Here is a 20,147-nt window from a genome sequence, read left to right on the forward strand (position 1 = left end):
CTTTTCTTTGTCTGTTCAGCCACAGTGGCTATAGCTGCTCATGCAAACTACCCAGTTCTTCTTCTATTTATTCAAATGTAAAACACATAATTTCCTGTGTGCCAGAGGATTTTTCCTGACACCGACTGTTTAGAAGAGCAAATGTAAAAGCTTTCATGAACTGAGTATAGGTCGAATCAATATTGTATTATCAACTGACAATACAAAGCAGCAAAACAAAAATTCATTTATATGAAAATGTCACAGATTATTAGGCTACTTTAAATCTGAGCATTGCTCCACAATTGATTTGTTAAATGGAAGTCTATAAATTTTAATCTCAACATATCTACAGTGCCACAGTTTTTTTTTTTGTCAGATTGAATGAATATCACACACCCTGTAAAGAGGCTTTTGCTTTGTTATTCCTCTCTCATTGTTCCCCTCAATACTTTGGACCTAAAATCTGATACAAGAGCTATTCAGTTTTTTAAGTGCTATTCATTACAGCCCACTGAAAATAGCATTCATCCATGCCCTCCAAAGAGAGGGAGACTTTCAGTTTTCTGTCCCCGTGCCTCTTTTTCAGAATCTGTGCTTTTACTGGCAGGTCTTCCCACCAGACCAACGGACTATAAATATGACCCCTCCGAATGCCCACATCCTTTGCCCCTAAAATAAATCATGTGCTTTTCAGCTGGAGCAGAAACACGGCACCTCCGAGGACAGTCCGGTCTGTCTAAACAAGCCGAATATCCACAGCATGAGTTCTCAGATCACAATCTCCTGTCCTGACACACATCCTCGTACACACACACACACACACACACACACACACACACACACTTAGTAACACCCACAGACAAGAGACGAGAGCAGCTCCTCGGAAATACCCTGGGAACGAAGCGCTGCTGGCTCACCTCGCCGCTCTGAGTGACCGGGTGCCAGCTCTGCCCCAGCGTGGGCCCTACCTCGCCTTGCCCTGCCTGTCACTCCTCTTCCTGCCGGGCCGTAACAGAGAATAGGAGCCAGTGTGGGGACCGGGGGACTGGAGCTCATCAGAGGGGTTGACTCAGTCCTGCCTACTCCCTCAACGCTGTGGGTCTGGCACTCTGCGCAGGTGGAAAACGGAAGAGGGTGAGTGGGTAATCACGAGGGTGTTGGCCCCGTTCTGCCCGCAAAAAAACACTGCCCACAACTATGGCCCTCTTACCAACTTGTCGTGTGTGGTTTTCAGACTGTCATCGCACAGTTTCAGCAATGAGAAACACAGACAGGGAAGGAAGAGTAGGAAAGAGGGGAAAAAAAGAGGAATATTAAAAAAAAAAACTTGTGCCCACTGAATTTAAGAAAATGCAGGAGAGAGAAGAGGGAAAAAGCTTTGGGGGCTTTGGGGCAAAGAACTGTTTTTGTTTTGGTTTAATGGGGGACCAAGACTTTTGTTAACTCTATTTTTGTCATTTTATATTAGTCTATTTTTTATGTTATTTGTTTTGTCTCCATTTTTATTTGTATTTTGTTTTATGCCAACCACAGCAAGAGTAGCTGCTGCAATTGTAACAGCTAATGGGGATCCTAATAAACTTAAATTTATTCTTAGACGACAAAGTAGTATGCAGATTTAATGTGTCACAGTGGTTAACTAAATATTAAAAAGTACATCATGCAGTTTGTCTATTTACTTTTTCATCCTCACTGGTGTGTGTGTACCCAAACTGCAAGTAAGCAAACACAAAACCAACCAACACATAAAAACGATTCACAGGGAACCACCGAGACGAAACAGGTAGACAAATTCATTTCGACGCAAATTCCCCCTTTTGACTTTCGCCAATCTGTCAAGCTCTGCCTCACCCCTCCCGAGCTTTATCCCTGCAATGATATTCTTTCCTTCCATCTTTTAGGGGAACGTCGCTGTTGTGAGCGCTTTAAGCTGGAAACGGGCTGCAGTTGTTTTCTTTGCAAAAACACCTGTCTAAACAGCAGCAAAGCCAAGGGCAAGTCTCGCCTGTCAGCGTTGGTGACAGCTCTTGACAAAAATTCAGCAGAGACAATTCCTAAGACGTCCACTCGAGCGAAACAATGCACGTGTGCTGGAATGACCCCAGCTGCGTTGCCTGACTCTCCATTAGGTTTCGGTGTTGTTTGTAGTGGCTCTGCGGCGGCCAGACGGACACACACCGACCAACACCTGGACCGAGGTAAAACACATTAAAGATACTGTCTTTGTTTTGTTTGTCTCTGTGGTTTCAAATGCTCTTAATCCTCCTAAATACCGGGTTGGTTTCAGTGACATTGACTCAGCAAAAAAAAAAAAAAGGTTAAACTCAAAACCAAAAACCCTCTTATAGTTTTGTGGAGGCAACAAAAGCTTGGACTATTTAAGTGATTAATTAATACAGCTTACAACCATTTATAAAGGCATTTGTATCATCTGTCCGGAGTGGATTTAGGGCCCGTTTCAGTGAAGATTTACTGAACAAAGACCAGGTGCCTCATTAGCGTTCGGAGACTTAGGTTAGCCTGTATAGAGGGGGATCTCCGGGGTGGTCAAGTTTCAGTTCTTATGCTTAAATTTCAACACATGGATCCTTAATCTGCGATGCCCTCATCGGCTACAGTCCAGCTCCCGTCATCCTCCGCTCACCTGAGCACCTTCAGGGCCTGTTTCCATCGGTTTGTGTTATCAACATGGGGTGAAAAATGGCAATGAAACCTAGACCCATGCACAGTATACCGCTAACTTCAGACAGCGCCGCGACTAACAAAGGTTGAGTGATGAGAAGGCCTGCACACAGTCAAAGATCTGGTATTTTGGGAAAACAATACTAGTCAAACTAAATGTATTGGCTTATTCAGTGAAATGAATTATCTCAAAACACTGAACCACAGTGCACAAAGAAGAAGATCGGAAACAGATTCCATATTCACAGAGGCACTACACATTTTTTTTGGTTTTCCATGTAGCATTTTTATTTACAAACACAAGATGTGTGCTGTTGAATAATGTCCACTAAACATTCACTTTAAAGTGTACATTCTTAATTTCTGTAACTCTGACATTTTGTTTACATGACCACAGGTTATAGGATGCAATCTGAGGCTTTCCGGTCAATGAGAGGAGATCTTGACAGCTTTGAAATCGAGATCTTCCACATATAATGCAGGTGGCTTTTATCGTACAAATACATGTTTTACACATGTGGCGGACATAAAGGTGGACACCAAGTCAAATCCCACCATGTCAACCTGTATTCTGTAGTCTGTGGTCCAGTATTGACATCCTCAGTACACCAGTGATCCAAAGAAAATATTTTGACAAATTCACTTAAAGACACAATATGACAATTCTTTCTGCATATAATTACCCCTCTGATACACATACTGTAAAATAGGCTATTAAAATAGGCTATTTGGTCAAAACGAAGATCCTATGAAGCATTTTATGCATCATAGCCATTCTTCAATGCAAACTTCTGTTCTATAACGGACAGTTGAATAAGGCTATGTAGAGACCTCTAATAGATTGTTATGTTTCAGCTGCTCAGCTTGACACTCAGGCTTTTCCTGAGTCATTTTCATCTATCTTATCAACACTAATACAGCATCTGAATTGTCCTCTATCATAAGGATTTCCCCAGAATATCACATAGTGTGGAAATATACACCTAAATCATTTATATATGTATTAAACGCAGAGAAAATGCAACATACACTCTATAATAATAATATGGGGAAAGCTGATACTATTTGAGAGATGCAATTAATGTGGATATAACCTGAAGAATAAAGCATAAAAAAAAATGTCCTTTTGGATTTAAAATTAAATGACAACTTCTTCAAAAGAATGGAAAATCAAAACATTTCTATGTAAAATAACACTACACAGTTTACATCACAGCACTGCTAAGAGCAAGCCCCTAATTGGCAAATAGAAAACAGAAATTCATTTCAGTCGACTACAGTTCTATAACACCCATTTCCCTTCTGTAAAACGGGGGAGAGCACCGTAGACATAAAAGCCATCAATTGATTTCACATCCAGCATTTAACAATGAATCCTATGAGACGGCCCCCTGGTTTCACCTCTCTGTTTTGCTACCCAGAATCCCACTCACCCGCTGCGGGGACAGAGGCGGACTTGGCAGGTGTGGATGGTGTCACCTTATACTGTAGCATATCCAAACATTGAACAGAATATTCCTAACAGCGATGGCAGAGGAAAATATATTTATACAGTATATATCAAAAATATTTTAGATCACCACAGTGACTGATCTGTCTTCTTCCTCCTGGAGAAACCAGCTTCATAGCAACGCACAATGAAACGATCACTTACAGAAATAAATGAGGAAGATGGTATAAAATAGGACTCGTTTTTTTTTTTCTTTTGTTTTAAGCCAAGATGAACCAGAGAAACATAATGATAACTGTGTGTAAACTGGAAAAGACTGAGGTTCCGTTTTTCTTTTTGGTACACCACCCAAAAAATCATTTCTGCTAAATATCCAAACTGGGCCTAGAAACCGCTACACAGTCTGTTCTTCGTCTCATACAACTCACACAGAAACACAGAGAACACATTAAGGTCTTTATAATTTGTAGTATTTGGTCCAGTGACCCCGAAAACCCCAAAAAACGAATACTGGTTGAAGACATTTTAACTGACAGCTTTGTGCGTGTGTGTGTGTGTGTGTGTATGTGTGTGTGTGTGTGTGTGTGTGTGTGTGTGTGAGGGAGGGTGGGGTGTATCACTGCACCACACACATGGAGCTGCGAGGGGGGTTGACTGTCCTGGCCACAGGGTCCTGACTGTAGTTCACAATGTCTGCCTTCACCACACGCTGAAAACACGCAAACAGACACAGAGAAAAAAATACACACAGAGAGAGAATTAAAAAGCTGCCACAACAATCAGGACAAAAGGTCTAGTCAGCACCAGTAGTGTTTGTTACTACTGGTAAGTGCTAAAATACTCAACTGTTAAATTCAAAAAAGGGTTTATCATCTTTAGGGTCACCCAATGTGGAGCTCGCACTTCCAAAGAGTGAAAATACATTCTTTTGTAACAATATTTGAAATAACTTGTTCATTACAACGCAATACAATCAGCACTTTGACGACATAAAGCCTAAGACGCTCCATTTCTAAATAAACAATGTCTAAGCATTTTTTATTCACATTTTTTGGCACACGGCTCAACATCCACGCAATGTTTCAGCCCTTGGCCTTCCATGTCAAAACGTTTGTGCACCCTAAGCCAATCGTGAGCCGGACGGAGGTCAAACCGGGGTCGGGTCTGATACCATCATGAACTCTGAGGGCCAAGTCTTCCTCACTGGATCGCGCTCCACCAACCCGCCAAAATAGTTTGAATTCCTAAGAGAGGTTTAGCATATTTCTGTCACCTCTGTGATTAAAACTACAACAGTAACAGTGTGATTAGGTTCTACTAGCCTGATGGCTTTCTCTACTTTCTCTACTAAATCTAAACCACAGGCACTACACACTACCACTACCATGACTACTTTAAAGGACAACGCTACCGTTTATGCCTAAGACTCTGACAGATATACCGAAATATATCTGTCTGGCTGTGCAGACATACTTCCAACTATTGAACAGAACATATTTTGCTTTGCTGGCTGGTCTCTTGTCTAATAGGGCCTTCATCCTGTGGGTAGTCCACCAGCTCAGCCTTCACGATCCTCTGAGCAGCGTTCAACACATCAGAGCAGTGGAGAGATGGAGGGAAGTAGAGGGATAAAAAAAAAAAGATAGAAAAGGTAGAGGATAAGGATAGAGGTGTGGGAGAGGACGATAAGAGAGAAAAGTGTGCAGACCGAGGCAAGGTAGGGTGAAGAAATGGATAGGAGAGGATGAGGAGAGGGTCATGGAGTGAGAGAAATGAAAAAGAAATGTGAGAAATAGACTGAAAAAAAATGAATATAGCATGAGATTCATATGTGAATTTTCTATCTAGTAGATTACCACAAGACAACAGAAGATCAATGTGCAGAGCTACAGGAGACTAGTCATCCTCGTGGAATGATATTCTAACATCTGACAACTAAGTAGATGAAGCTTAAACAAAGTAACCACAGACATAAATATATGTATACAACTAGATGTAACTAATACAGACAAAAGGAATGACATCAGGTAGTGTAACCATTCATTTCAACAGGGGAAAAGCACAGCTAGGCCTACTGTAATCCCCCCATCACTAATAGGGTGGAAAATTGATCTAATTTCATTTTGCCGATGTAAACCACACTGTATTTGTTCCTCTAGGTCCTCCTGCAAGTTTTGACATTTTTGTCATGTGTCATCCTATGGCTATTTTACAGAAGACTCTACACCTAGTATTGGATCGGTGTAAGTTATACTGTAAGTTGTAACTTATGGTTACCTTGGAACCATTTCTGTTGGTGCAGCCGTTAAAATTTTAGGAATGCGTAGGCTCGGACTGAGTGGGAATTTCAGTTCGAACTGGCCTACGTTTGAACCTAAGTGTAAGTGGTGCAACAGGCTGCTGTCTCTAGGCTGGACAACCAGTGAAGAACAGACCACATGGCTGAATCCCAGGTCCTGGTTGGCTGTCTGATTAACGAGCTGCCGAAGCCTGGTGTCGGAGTCAGTGAGTGATCAGCGGCCGCGCTATCTGATCCAGCAGACAGAGGACCATGACGGAGAGGGCTCCCAGGCAGATATAATACTGTCAGGGGTTGCGACCCTCATGTTAAGCCCTCTAAACCTGACAGCTGATAATGAGGCTGCGCTAGCCCTCCAGCTAGACCCGGAGCCATGACCTGCTCAAAGCCTCAACTCCACATCCATGACGCAAAGTCAGTATGTCATTCCTTCACATCTCCAGCAATATAAAAAACAAGGACAGGTCACTGGACAATCTCCTCTTCACCCCTCGAACCTGGAATGAATTATGAAATGTATAAGAGCATCTAGATGTTTCCACCACAGATGCTGCTAAATGTTTGGCTGTAGCTGTTACTTTTGTATACTCTTCCAGCTACACTTGGTTATTTGGTTGCCATAGTAGGACTTTGTTTCTTTTTGTTGTACCAGTATATTTGAGTCAGGACGTCTAAATGAATCAAACTTATGCGCTTTTCTAGTTTTCTTGTTTTTCCGGAGGTCATGCTCCTCAAGCCTTCTGAATGCAGTACATTCAATAGTGCAGTGGAGGCTTCCACATTTGCCCAGTCTCTATTACAGCAATAATACTATCAAAATGTTTGTATAATGTGGCAGCATGAGCATGGTTAATGGGTGCTTGATGTTGTAAAAAGTTGACATAACACTCATAGATTATGTGAATTTGTGGCCTCAAATTTCAATTATTCTGTTTGCCTTAAATATTCTAAAATGTATCAAGACTATTGTTGTAAACCAATTTAAGTGAAGGCAACATTTAACAAATTGCTTAAAAGGCTTTATGTAAACAACCCAAATTGAAGGTTTGGTTGTTTATTTGTGTTCAACTAAGACTTTTTGCACGCTGTCTTTTTTTAGTAAGACCAATGGGAAAAAGGACCAATTAAAATATGTTTTTGTAGACAAAATCATTAGGCCTACTGAATGTGACTGTTAAAGTCTGATGAAAAAGGCAGCAGCTTATCTCCGTAATTTGCCAAAAATGTACTGTTTCCTTATTTCAAGCAGGCAAGGCCAGCCTAGTTTGAACGAGAACAGGCGGAAAGGAGCAAGTGAGGTTGGTAAGTCCATTCAGTACGAACCACTCATGACTGAAGTCCACTAGCCAACTTTTCTGCTGTGAGCCAGGGCCACCAAGTTAACACAATGAAAAAATTAACTTCATGTGGTAATTATGCTGTTCTTTCCACGGAAATGTATCAGACCTTCTGCATCCATAATCAATGTAATTCATGTAAACACACTCGTTTCAAGTTTTTCTGCATTTCGGTCAACTGGTCTTGACCTCTCTCCTTGACAGGCAGATTGGATCCAGCCACTCACCCTGCTTGATTAGCCTGGATTAAAGCACTTTGCTTTATTGAGGCAGCTATCAAGGGAGGTGAGGAAGAGGAAAGTAGATGGATGGCTTCATTAGTCGATGGTCACTTTCTGTTTGTCGACAGCAGCGGAGAGGGGCTTGAGAATGTGGCCGGTCCTTCCATAACACGCTCTCCCTTCTCCTGAGGTCCTGACCTCTCCATAGCCCCTGGGCTCATCAGCCGCTGCCCAGCCAGTGTGGCTCCAACCGGTCATATCAGACCCAGGATTAATGCTTCTGGGGGAGGTGACCCTGTAAATCCTACAGCTGCCACCATGGGGCACTTTGGTCTGGCTGGCGAGCAGAGACCCTGCTTCGGCCACGATGGTGAGAGATAAACCAAATAAATCAGAAAGCCAATCCTAACCTTCTCGCCCTCAAGACTGCCTACCTTTAACCCCTGACTTCACGCGTTAATGTGGTCAACGTGGGTCTATTTACAGATGGGCAGTGTCAGTGGCAGGTAGACCATCACAGGAGGCAGACATAACAAGCCGATGTTTACGCAACAAAAGGTCCTTTACAGTGTGTGGTGACCTCCGCTGACCTGGCTAACACACTCCCTGTGACCTCCCTTAAGTTTAGGCATCGCATTACGCGTTATGCTAGGAGAAAGGCCACTGAAGAAGTCATCAGCCACTTTCACTATTTTACCAGTCAGTTGTAATTGTAGGCTCATTTGACAGCATTTGGCTAACAGCTGATGTTACTTTCCATCCCGGTTTGGAGCGAAGAAGACATTTAAGATGCAATGTGGCTTCTGAGACAGCTACATAGGAATTTTGCTGAAATTTGAGAGAAAGACCTTGAGACTACTATGGCTCACCTGGGACTGTTCTATCTCTGCTTTGTTGAGCTTCACACCGAGAATCTCAGCTGCCAGTCTCTGGAAACAAAGGTACACCTGAGGAAGAAGAAGAAGAAGAAGAAGAAGGGAGAGATGAGAGAAATGGACGTCGAAAATGTAACAGAACAAGAGGAGATATAAGATCAGATAAATCATTCTGTACTCTGCCCGTTTGTTATCTTAAAAGTGATTTTTTTCTCTAGTTGGTTCAACACTTCTGATGTGACTTATTGAGCTAGCTGGTACTGACCGAATCCCCCGTCTTGGCCGATACGAACTGACTGATGAGGCTGTTCTCTTGGCAGAAGCGCTGGTGTTTGTCAGCCTTCACTGTCCTCATGTGCTCCAGGTCGACTGTGGACAAAACGCAGCGTGACATGTCAGAAAAATTTACACAGATAGAACAGGACTCGTATGGGGTTATACGGCACTCTCGCGGGGTTAACTGTCACATGTCTGGACCTAAACAGAAAAGATAACAGTTTACACTTGAGTTAAGATGGAAAGGATCTGCCTAGTGTACAAGCTGTCCGATGGAGAACAAATAGCATAATTCAATTGTTATGCTGCTTTCAAATCTAGCTTCTGTGTCCAGAGATTAGTTGTTATTTTTCACTTTATGGAGGAAGTCACCTCAGGGGGTTTGAGGGTGGAAATGATCAATTCAGTGGCCTCAAGCTTCCATTCCCATCTGTATTAAAGCTTGATGTGACACATTCCACAGTGTAAGCCTAGGACTAGTACAGTTCCACCCTGAAGCCATGCACCTTTACCTCTATTTGACCTGAAACAGACAAACCAGCCCAACAATGCATGGATGACCGAAGACTTCAGGCTACACTCAGTGTGAGAATGTAGCCGGAGAAAACAGTTTGACATATTAGTACGCCGGCATATTGAAGCAGGTGGGCACATGGGCCCGAGAACTGGGTCTGTCACCTTCACGCTGATTTACTACGAGCGCACAATGACAGCGCCTTCCTTTCTAGCTATTGTGGTCGCGTCCCTGTGCATTCGACTCCTGTGCAGTGATACCAGGCGCTTTGCTTCTCTCCCTTCCTCACTATGGGGTCATGCCGGGGTCGCTGGGGAAGGTCACCCGGGGGTCTTGGTGCTGAAAGCAATAGCTTCCCTCTTTATTTCTGGCTTTGTGCGACAACGCGGCCACGCCCGGTATCTGGTGCATACGTGTCTATGGTAGCTGGAGGAGGTCACGCTACTGTACGGTGTTGCGTTTCTCTCGTCCCCCCGAGTTTTACTCTTTGTGTGAGGTTTTATTCAAGTTGTCAAGGATTTACCCTGTTCTCATGCCCCTTGGTGTGTGTGTATGTGTGTATGAGGGAGGGAGGGAGAAAAAGAGAAGCAGAGAAAGAGAGAGACAGATACAGAGCAAGGGAGAAATGTAAACACTGCCTTATTCCAGTATTACAGTATTATTAATATCTCGGTAAGTCATATGACCCAAAAATGTGAAAGGCCAATCCACAGAGACAAAAAAAACACATTTGGTAAGACTCATTTTAGACTAAAAAGAATATTACCATCACCATAAGTGACTTATAAACACAAACCTTTCTGGTCAAGGGCAGACACTTTTACATCTACTCAACGTCCAGAGCAGACTGTCACGTCTCTGCCCATACATAAACATAGCTGTCTCATAGGCGTCAGCAGGTTATTAATTCCAGTCATTAAGAGCGGAGGTACCCAGCATGCTACTAGAAGTAAACAGCGCTAATCCTTTGGATCCTGCACACTTGGGAAAGGTTATCAATCATGTGTCACAGTCAGATTAGCCAACATTAACATACTGGCTCGGGAGCAGAGGAAGAGTGGCGGGTTACTGTAAGTAAAACCCATGATGTGTCCAAGTGAGTAACGTTTCTTTGTGCTGCCGTAACAAACATGTAAGCAAAAGTGAATCTTCTCTGTGGGTAATATGCATCGAGGTGGGGGTCAATTCAGAATTATCAGCAGAAAAAATACATTATGTATCAAAAAATAAAAAGTCTAAAGCTATGGAGTGAGGTCGTCTGTCAGACAATCACTTGAAATTTTTGTTATGTGAAGGCGAAGCAAATTGCCACGGTTATTAAAACAGAACTCTGCTATATATAAAAACAGACTCCCAAATTCTGTACATGTTCTTATACATCAGTCGGGAACAAATACTTGCTTCCTTTAGTCACAAAATAATAGGTTCACATACATTCTCACAGTAGATTTCAGCAGCATGTGGCATCTGTCTGTGTAAACTGAATATAAGGGCTAATCCCACAGTTTTAGTGTTTTGCTCCATTTTTCTCCCTAATGTACCCATTTCTACTTATCAGGTCGAAACAATCTTCCTCCGATGATCTGGTTTCCCTCCGTTTCTGTCAAACTGTACATCAGCTTAACTACCCCTTAGGAAGTGACTGCAAACACGAAATAAACTGTTTAGGCCTCCGAGCGCATAGAGATAGTGGAAGGGATCATCACTCGTCAAGAGCGATAGCCCTCCCTCGCTCTGGTCACCATGAGTGTTTATTTAAAAGGTCTGCCTGTCACTGTGGTGAATTGCAAGACAACAGTTGGAGATTAATATCTGTAGGATGAATCAGGCTTTTACCGTAAATAACTGGTTAATTTGTTATAGTGTTGACCCACTACATAAATGGGAACAGAATCAAACGGGAAGAAAATATGGATGTTGTTCCTCCCCACAAGTTAGTGTCAGTGCGGACGATAACTTATCACCTTGGTGGAAAGAAACTTCTCAGTGGTGGACCTGATTATCCTGGACCCAGGAGGTTATTTTGAAGTCATTGAAAATTTGGAATTAGTAAGGAGGTTGGGTGAAATCTGCCTAGCACATGTTTTTTTAAACCAATCAATATCTCTGTGCTCTACACTGTGCCACCCTCCCTGATGAGTATATTGGGCATCAACTGCTAATGTCTGAAATGAAGTCGTACCACTCCATTTTTGAGTGCAGCATCTCTTAGACACAACAACAGGTTAAAATCACCCCTTAAAGAGAAAAAAAAAATCCACACCAAAACACTTTAACACTGTTTAAAAAACAGCTATTGACCCACTTTCTTTTTTTTTTATTCCTGTGGATAACTGGCCAAACGTACACAATGTGACGTCATATTGAGATATTCCAGCCCAGCTACAATGGAGTTTAATAGTAGAAAATTCAGTCAGCAGTTTGGTGTCAGTCCCTCAAAATTAAACAAGTGCTTCTTCATAGACTCACCATTTTATACCGACCTTCAAGAATCATACAGGGATGTTGCTACACCAAAAAAAACATAACTCCTACAATGCACTGAACTTCATAGATTGATGTTATCCAACAGTGAAAGAGTCTCTGACGGTGGGTTTTTCCTTCCTCCCAACACGTTGCTCAGGCAAAACAATAAGCCAATACTTTTTCTAACCAGCCTGAAATCCAACACTGCACCGTGTGATCCTCAGCGCTGAGGGCTTTTAAAACCATGCAGCGATAACTCAGGCACCTAGTTACTGTTCCACCGAGTCGACTGCTGGGGACCAAGTGGAAGAGTTTATCGAGCGAGCAACAGCCAGAGAATAAGCTTGACATAACACAGTTAATTGCCGCCAGCCTCATTTAAACTAAACAGCAGTTGGTGCAATGGGGAGTATGGGGGCTGAGGGTGGAATGTGTGGTTTGTGTGTGTGTCTATGTGTCTGAGTGTGGCAGTGGTGGTGGGGTGTGTGTGTTGTCTGAGACTCGGGGCTCTGAGGGGTCATATCCCATTAGTGAAAGTTGCAGGGTTGAGCCTAATCAACCCCAGGGGAGAACCTATCACTTCCAACATTACCTCACACTCCGCCTGAAAGACCTGTTAAGAGGGTTTCCCTCCCTTTCACCTCAATGACAACCAAGAACCAACTCAGACAGTATAGTGAGGGAAAAGAGTATCAAACCAACTCCAACAGTTTAAAGTCTAAGCTATGAAAGGCCTCACCCCCGTCTGAACAAACTGTTCACTGTGTACCACTCAGTTTAAAAACATCTACTCCTGACAATGAATAGGGATCTGGTTTTGTGAGCTCATACTGTACAGTTTGTGTAAAACTTTACCATCCAAATGAGAACAGTGTCATCAGGTCTGAAGCAGAAAAAGTGCCCTCATGCCTTGAAAGCATCCTGGGTAATGTCACAGTTCACAGTAACCTTTTCTATCTATTCTTTCTATTTCTATAGTAACCTCTTGCAAACTCATTATACATGGAGCTGTACATTGGTGAAACACTGCAGATTATGGTCAGAATAAAACCCATCTTGCATTAAATATTCACTAACAGATCAAGCTTTCCTAGGATCTGACAACATATATTAAAGCTGTAATTTAGTGGTATGCCCCTTTAACTCTGTATTCCATAAAATGAATCCCTCTCTAGGTCCAATTCACCTGCATTACAATGAGTACCTGGCACAAAAAAGGTGGTGTAGCCCTGTGTCCATGTTTCCTAGTGCATTTCCGGTGTTGTCTTGCAATATATCCCATCACTAAACTAAACTATTAAATAATTGTACAAATAAAATTAAAAATTAGAAATCAACTGTTGTGTGATGAATTCATACAAATTAAAAAAGTAACATCTGCCTTCATGTTGAGCTACAATGAAGGGAGTCTTTGACAGATGGATTTTGCCGCAGTTTAAGTTTTTCATTCATCCACCCCAACATTTGATATAGAATATATCAGGTTAATTGGAAGTGACATTTTATTTACTCTTAAACTTTCTAGTACAAGCGACGAGGAAACCTTTACAACCTTACAAAATCAGTAAAAATATCATGAATCATTCTATATGTGATGTTTGATCGATTTAGACATTAATTTAGCTTTGTAAGCATAAGTGGCCAATAAAACAAAATTACTAGTGGAATTCATGTGAAACATTTAAATGATTGGGTCCAACTGGTTTACATGACATGGAAAGAGCTCATAAAAGCTGGATGTTATGAAATGAGAGGGGCTTTACTGCTTTAGGTTTTGCATTAAACACATGATACAGCATAAGCCTCTCCGTCTATTAAAAAAAAAAAATCATAGACAGGACAATGTAAAAGCAAACAATTACTACTACTTTACCCTTTCAAAAAAAGACTATAGTCTAGTTCCTGGTTCAATTTTGTCTTTGGACAAGAATTATCCAAAATATTACAGAAAAAGCCGTTCTGTTTTCTTGACTCTTAAGACACTATGCAGTCATTCAGAAGTCATGAAGTAATCAGGCAAACGGTACTCTAGTAGATTTTATTAGACCTTAACAGTGTAGGTATTGTTTACAGTAAGCAATGTTTATTTTCTGAGGACTGGAACATCTAAATTTAATGCAAAAAGCTCCTGAAACTGAAAATTATTTAAATATTACTTTTGGCCCCTACAATAATGCAAAATAGAATTTCAGCATCATTGCAGCTGCATAATATTTCATCAATCATTAGCGAATCCCACAGGCTACTAATGACTTCAGATTTTGTATACCTGGATCTATCAGGATGCCATCGTTGGCGGAAGCAGAAGTAATTAATGCCAGCATATTAAAGCTTGAGGGTGAGTAAATAATATCATCAAGTCTTTTTTGTATGACATGGAGGACAGAGTGAGTACAGACGGATGAAGTGCTGCAGCCTGGTGTTGTGGAGGTGAGCGGGGCCCGTGCAGGAGTCCTGGGGGAATCCTGACAGAGACAGAGCGCTCTTTGTGCTCCGGCGCCCCTGCCCCGGTGGCCTAAAACGGGCCGGGACCGTCAGGGGACCAGCTTTCCACTAGGTCAGAAGTGTTCTGTCGACAGCTCATTGATCACAGCTCATCTTGTCACCTGATCGTTCTTCGTGAAGTGAACGTGCAGGCACACACACACACAGGCAAACACGCAGGCACGCACGCACACACACTCACACTTTAAAACATAATCAGATACTCTACAGCGGCCAGTAAAACAACATCGAGCGTGGTCCTCCTCCTCGGCGAGGGGATGTAAAACAGCGAGCGTCCAGCGGTAGCCGTGCAGGCGGGGAGAGAGTGGGAGTGCCTGGCTGTCACTGCCACAGTAAAACACGGGGGCCGCGGGCCTCGCCGGCTGCGTTAACGGGCTCCCAGGACCCATGAAAAGTGAACAAAAGGCCCAGTTCTGAGCCGACCGCACAAGACGCTGCCCGGGGTTTCACTGGCCATGTCCTCCGAGCTCTCCTGTCGCTGTTAAACTAAGTGGACTTTTATGGGCGAGCAGTAATACACGCCACTGTGAGCCAGCAGTGTAACTATGAGCCATAATAATCATATGAAGCACGGGGGAGCCTTCGTAATTGTACATGTCGCATCTCCATGAGTCAATTTATAATTACAAAGTCTCCTCATGAGCTGGCCTACATATTCAAGTTAAAGCCACAGCAGCGAACTGTGCGTTCTGCTCACGACTGCCTGAATAAACACTATCCAAATTAAAACCTGAAGCAAGAATAGGGTGCAAAGACAGTGATGTCATATTTCACACTACAAAAAATGGATTTTGCAACAAGGAAAGAAAACCCATTTTGATGTTTCACACAAAATTCTATACGATGCATGTGGATCCAGATCAATCGGTCATTTAGCCGACCCAACCCTGTGTCGGCAAGGCCTCTTCCAGGAATTCCTCCATATCAATGTTGTGGAGCAGCGAAGGAATAAAGTACAGAGTGCAGCCTGAGCATGATGAGGGTTCCAGGCTGCAGTCAGGTCAGGTGGCTAAGCTGTGCTGTGCAACTCAAATGGCCCATGACTTACCACACAAGAAGGCATCCGAAGACTGATCATCTACTGCATGTGCAACAATATTTGCTTTATGGATGGCTAAAATGAATGAGGACTTTCCATGTTTCAACAGGCATGGGAGTCAAGAGAGATGAGAATAAGGAGCAGAGCTGGGTCAGATAGTAGTTGCAATTAAATCTTATTTATTTGAATCTGTATGGAGTACCAGATTGGCACCCATTGCATTGCCCCATGTGGGAAACACCACCTATCGGCCAACTAACATTGGCTTATTGGCCACAGTGTAATACAGCTGTAATTCTTCATTCATGCTTCCATATCCTCGATGTAACCTGAATCTCTACTTGCCATCTTTCCCAGACCTCCAGAAAGACAGCCCACTACAGTCAATGCGGTTACTCAACAAATTTGATACACACGTCCATTTTGACCCCTTCCCTTTAATAAAATGTGAAAAGAAACAGGAACCACTGGATTCGCTGTATACTGTAAACATTCCAGATCTTTACCCAACCATGCACCATGCCTTACTGGGTCTATATACTGTATATATAATGTTTTACGGTGTCGAACCTGTGGTCGCCCTCCCCACAGTGCAACACAGACACTGCTGACGTGTGCATCCCTTCTATCTGGGGAGGGGTGGGGGGTGCTGGGGTAAGAGTACTGGGCTTTTGTCCCACCACATGTCTATTGTGGCTAAACCTTTCCCTTGGGGGCAATTAGGACCTTTTAGTTTGTTGTAAGAGGACCTAAGTACGAGTGGGTTGAGCCAGGAAAAACATTTTTGAGCTAAACCAAAAACAGAAGCGCATTGAGCTCCTCTGCGCTCCTGGACTTCTGAGCATCTCTCTATTAAGAAATGTGCAGGCCTACACTGAACAGACAGGAACTGTGGCAGCTTTACAGGGGCAGGGAGGTGACGGGGGTGAGGGAGCTGGGGAGGGGGAAGGCTTCAGCTCCACCCTGGGCCTTGCCAAGAGGGCAAACAACTCAAGACCGACAATGTTGGTGGCAAGGGCATGCTTCAGGAGAATCGAGAGTTTGGAGAGATCCACGTTTCGTTTTAACTTTCTCATGGCTGGATGGAAGACCGGGGAGAGAGAAAGTGCGACGGGTAACGGTATGCGGAGAGATCTGCCGTAGCGTGCAGAAGGCAAACACACGCATGTTGTTTAACACAACAGGGACACAGAGCCAATGAAAAGACATTACTGTAAGTAAAGGCAGCTAACAGCCGAAGTGTTAGTCCACACATGTGAGAGATAAGCCTAAGAGTAGGTCTGAGTGTGTGAGTGAAAGAGTTAGTGTTTGCACAGGGATGAAAATGAATGTGCGAGTGTGTTTGAGAGATGGAGCAAGATAGAGACGTGGAAAAGAAAGAAAGGGAAAAAGAAACAGAGAGGGAGAGAAAGGCAGGAGAGAGACACTGAGTGTACAAACTCTCTGTATGCGGGGACCTTATCTCCCTGCAGAGGGGAACGTTTCCCATGGCAGGCCGGAGTGGATCGGCAGTGAACGGTGTTAGAACCTCCGTGCAAAAAGCCATGAGTGATGAGGAGGGGTTAAGAGAACTGAACCCATTTAAGTCACCCAAATAAGGGCTGTGGGAGCCCATGATGGATGCTCTGGAGTTCCTGAGGGAGACGGAGCTAGCAATGAGAAGGGAGATGGGTGGGGAGTGAACAGGGGTCCTGTGATCCCCTCTTAATAAAAACAAATTGGTTTGATAAACGACAGAATGAGGAAAGGGTGCACAGGCCTAATGCCTACAGAGAAATATATGCCCTAATTTAAAATATTAACTTCAACCAGTAATGATGAATTTCAAGTTTAAAATGATGGCGGTCTCATGTAATACAAATAATTTGTACAGAAAAGGTCCAAAATAGCCTTTTGGACTGCTTACACTATACCATATTTTTTAAGTCAGTGAGTTCAGACAATCTCTAATCTAAAAGACAAACAGTCAACGATAGTCCAAATGCAGCTGTTAAGCAAAGAGCAACAGAATTTATCCTTTAAAGCCCTTTCAAAACACACAGCACACACTTGCGTTGCCCTACTAAAAACGAAACACTCGAGCGGCGGGGGAGATGACTGCGCAACAAGCCAACATTTCTCTTGAGAGGATCCTGTGTACCATACGGCGTTACACTGGGCTGCACTGTAATAAACAGTTATAGTATGTTTAGACAGACCAAGAGCTTAGCATTCTTCCATTACCCATGTGTTCCCAGAAACTCCACGAGTGCGTCGCTATACCCAAGCGCACGTGTGCGTACACATCTGTGTGTGTGTGTGTGTGTGTGTGTGTGTGTGCTTGCATAAGTAATTGTCTACACACATGTGCGCCCTCAATAAAATATTTCATTGGTTTCCTCTCTGAATTGTTACAAGTGGTGCCATTATTTAACACAAGGCTCTGGGCAGCATGTGGAGGGCAAGGGGGTGCAGCGTACCAGTGCTTAACAAGCACACTTAACCCCAGCCGGCCATGCTAAGCTGAAGAAAGGAGAGGTTGTTCCCTACCAGTGACATGGCACAGGAGGGCAGTCAGGCCAGGGTAAGGAGAGGAGGGGACAGCATCATTAATGAATCAGTCTGGTCCACAGGCTCAATTACGGTACAGTGGATAATGAAGAGAGTGTTCAAATTAAACTAGAAGGCAGGCATGGGGTACTTCTGGATATCCAAGCTTGAATGTATCCAATAGCATACATAAATAAGCCTAATAGAGTTGCATTTGATTGTAGCCTTATCCATGCTAATTCAACGCATTTGCAGATGCAATAAAGAAGCATTAAAGATTTTAAAGCACAGTAACGGGTCTTTCAGTGCGTGCGTTATGCATCATCTGTGAATGTATAACTCTTCCTGCTCTAACCAGCACCTGAGATGAGCACTGCTGTGCACAGGCCATCTACAACCAGTGGTCATAAGGGGATGTCGATAAGGTGTATAAATAAAGATCATAACTGGAAACAACACTAACATTTCTGAGGGGTCAAGAGCAAGAATCTCCCCAAAGACAAGCCCTCGCAGAGACATAAATCTGGATGGAGCTGATAGTGTTTTTATAAGCTCCTTGTTATGTCTGTACTTCTATTTCAGTTGTCACAAACATGTTACCTCACTCCGTCCAACTCCATGGGAACCATTTAAAAGAAATCTCAACACTACCCCCAAAAGAATGCTGTGTATTCTTATGCCCGACTCTTTGTAAATGCGTGCCGGGCACCCGAGTTGGAAAAAAAACAAAAATGCTGCGATGCTTAAAAGCGTTAGAGGCTCCTTCGCAAAAGACTGAGAGAGGGTGGAGGGAGGGAGGGGGGAAAAAAGAGAAACTAAAACAGAAATGTCTGTGTGGGCAATTCCCACTAGATAGCTAGACTAACTCTCTCTTCAAGCCCCCTGAAAAAAACAGGAGTCCGTGAGAGGGTTCAGGGATTCATAAAGTCTCGCAAGGTAATTGATTGCTCCTGGTAGGGCAATCTGTGTGGGATTTTGTTTTTCTTTTTTTCAGCCTGTAGGAGCAGAGAAAACACACACGGGCCATTCTCAGCAATACAGCCATTAGGGGGAGAATGACTGCGCAAGGGGCGCGGGGGTGGAGGGATGGGGGGGGGGGGGGTTCCTGACAGCGGGATGTACACTACTTAAATATTACAGTACACACACTCACCCACACACCCAAAACCTAGCCTAAATACAGAGGCGCCCACCGTTAAAGCCGGGGCATTAGGAGATGCAACGGATGCGAAGACAAGACAATCCGCTCCAGACAGGCGAATTAAACCATGACCTATGGTCCATGTTGAGTAACATTAGTGAGAGCTTCCTGTGTGCAGGCACCACTCTGTTGACCGTTTATCACCGCCGCTGAGGTGGACAGTCATCATTACACACACACACCGACGCCTCGCTTTACAATAACACGGCGGCAGCCACGACTCCACATCTGTCAAGGGGATGTTTAAAAAGAGTCATCATTATTAGTCTTTATTTTGGAGGTGGGTGGATGGGCGCGGGCTGATAGGGGGAGCGGTCGGAGGAGAGCTGTCTGGTTATCGTCCAGTTCCTCTCCTCTCCTTACCCAACGACTACGGGACAGGAGCGGAGGCTTGGGCCGGGGGGGGGGGCCAGACGGGTACTGACTGGGTGGGGTGGTGGGGGTGCAGATAAGCGGTGCCCTGGGTCCGTTGGCCCGGGGATCTTAAATCATCGTCAGTCACTCCCCAGAGCGCGCAAACATCAGCGTTCCCATCGCTCCAAAACCTCACTCTCTTATCAATCGGCTTATCGCACAGATCAGTTATCATCAAACACTCACTCCTCCACACAAACACAGACATGTGAAATTAAATATATATATCATTGTAAAAAAAAATGTCTAATACTCCTTTCAACAGATAAAATAACCAAAATTGCATTGCATTCATTCACAACTGCTTTTGAAATTTCCAAACTCTACAGACTGCAGAATTAAAAGGGACAGTTTTTC

At 43.5% G+C, this 20,147-nt stretch overlaps 1 protein-coding gene across 1 annotated transcript in view; it reads right to left on the reverse strand.

Moving 5' to 3' along the window:
* Window positions 1-2,937: 2,937 nt before the first annotated feature.
* Window positions 2,938-20,147, reverse strand: part of rab28 (RAB28, member RAS oncogene family) — a 29,630-nt gene continuing 12,420 nt past the window's right edge. Inside the window, exons 5-7 of the mRNA XM_071900308.2 lie at window positions 9,112-9,215; window positions 8,841-8,918; window positions 2,938-4,823 (exon numbers count right to left, since the gene is read on the reverse strand). Coding sequence (XP_071756409.1) covers window positions 4,731-4,823; window positions 8,841-8,918; window positions 9,112-9,215 — 275 coding nt within the window. The 3' untranslated portion in view covers window positions 2,938-4,730. The remainder of the gene's footprint in view (window positions 4,824-8,840; window positions 8,919-9,111; window positions 9,216-20,147) is intronic.

This window comes from Centroberyx gerrardi, chromosome 16 (genome assembly GCF_048128805.1).
Source record: "Centroberyx gerrardi isolate f3 chromosome 16, fCenGer3.hap1.cur.20231027, whole genome shotgun sequence".
Taxonomy (NCBI): Eukaryota; Metazoa; Chordata; class Actinopteri; order Beryciformes; family Berycidae; genus Centroberyx; species Centroberyx gerrardi.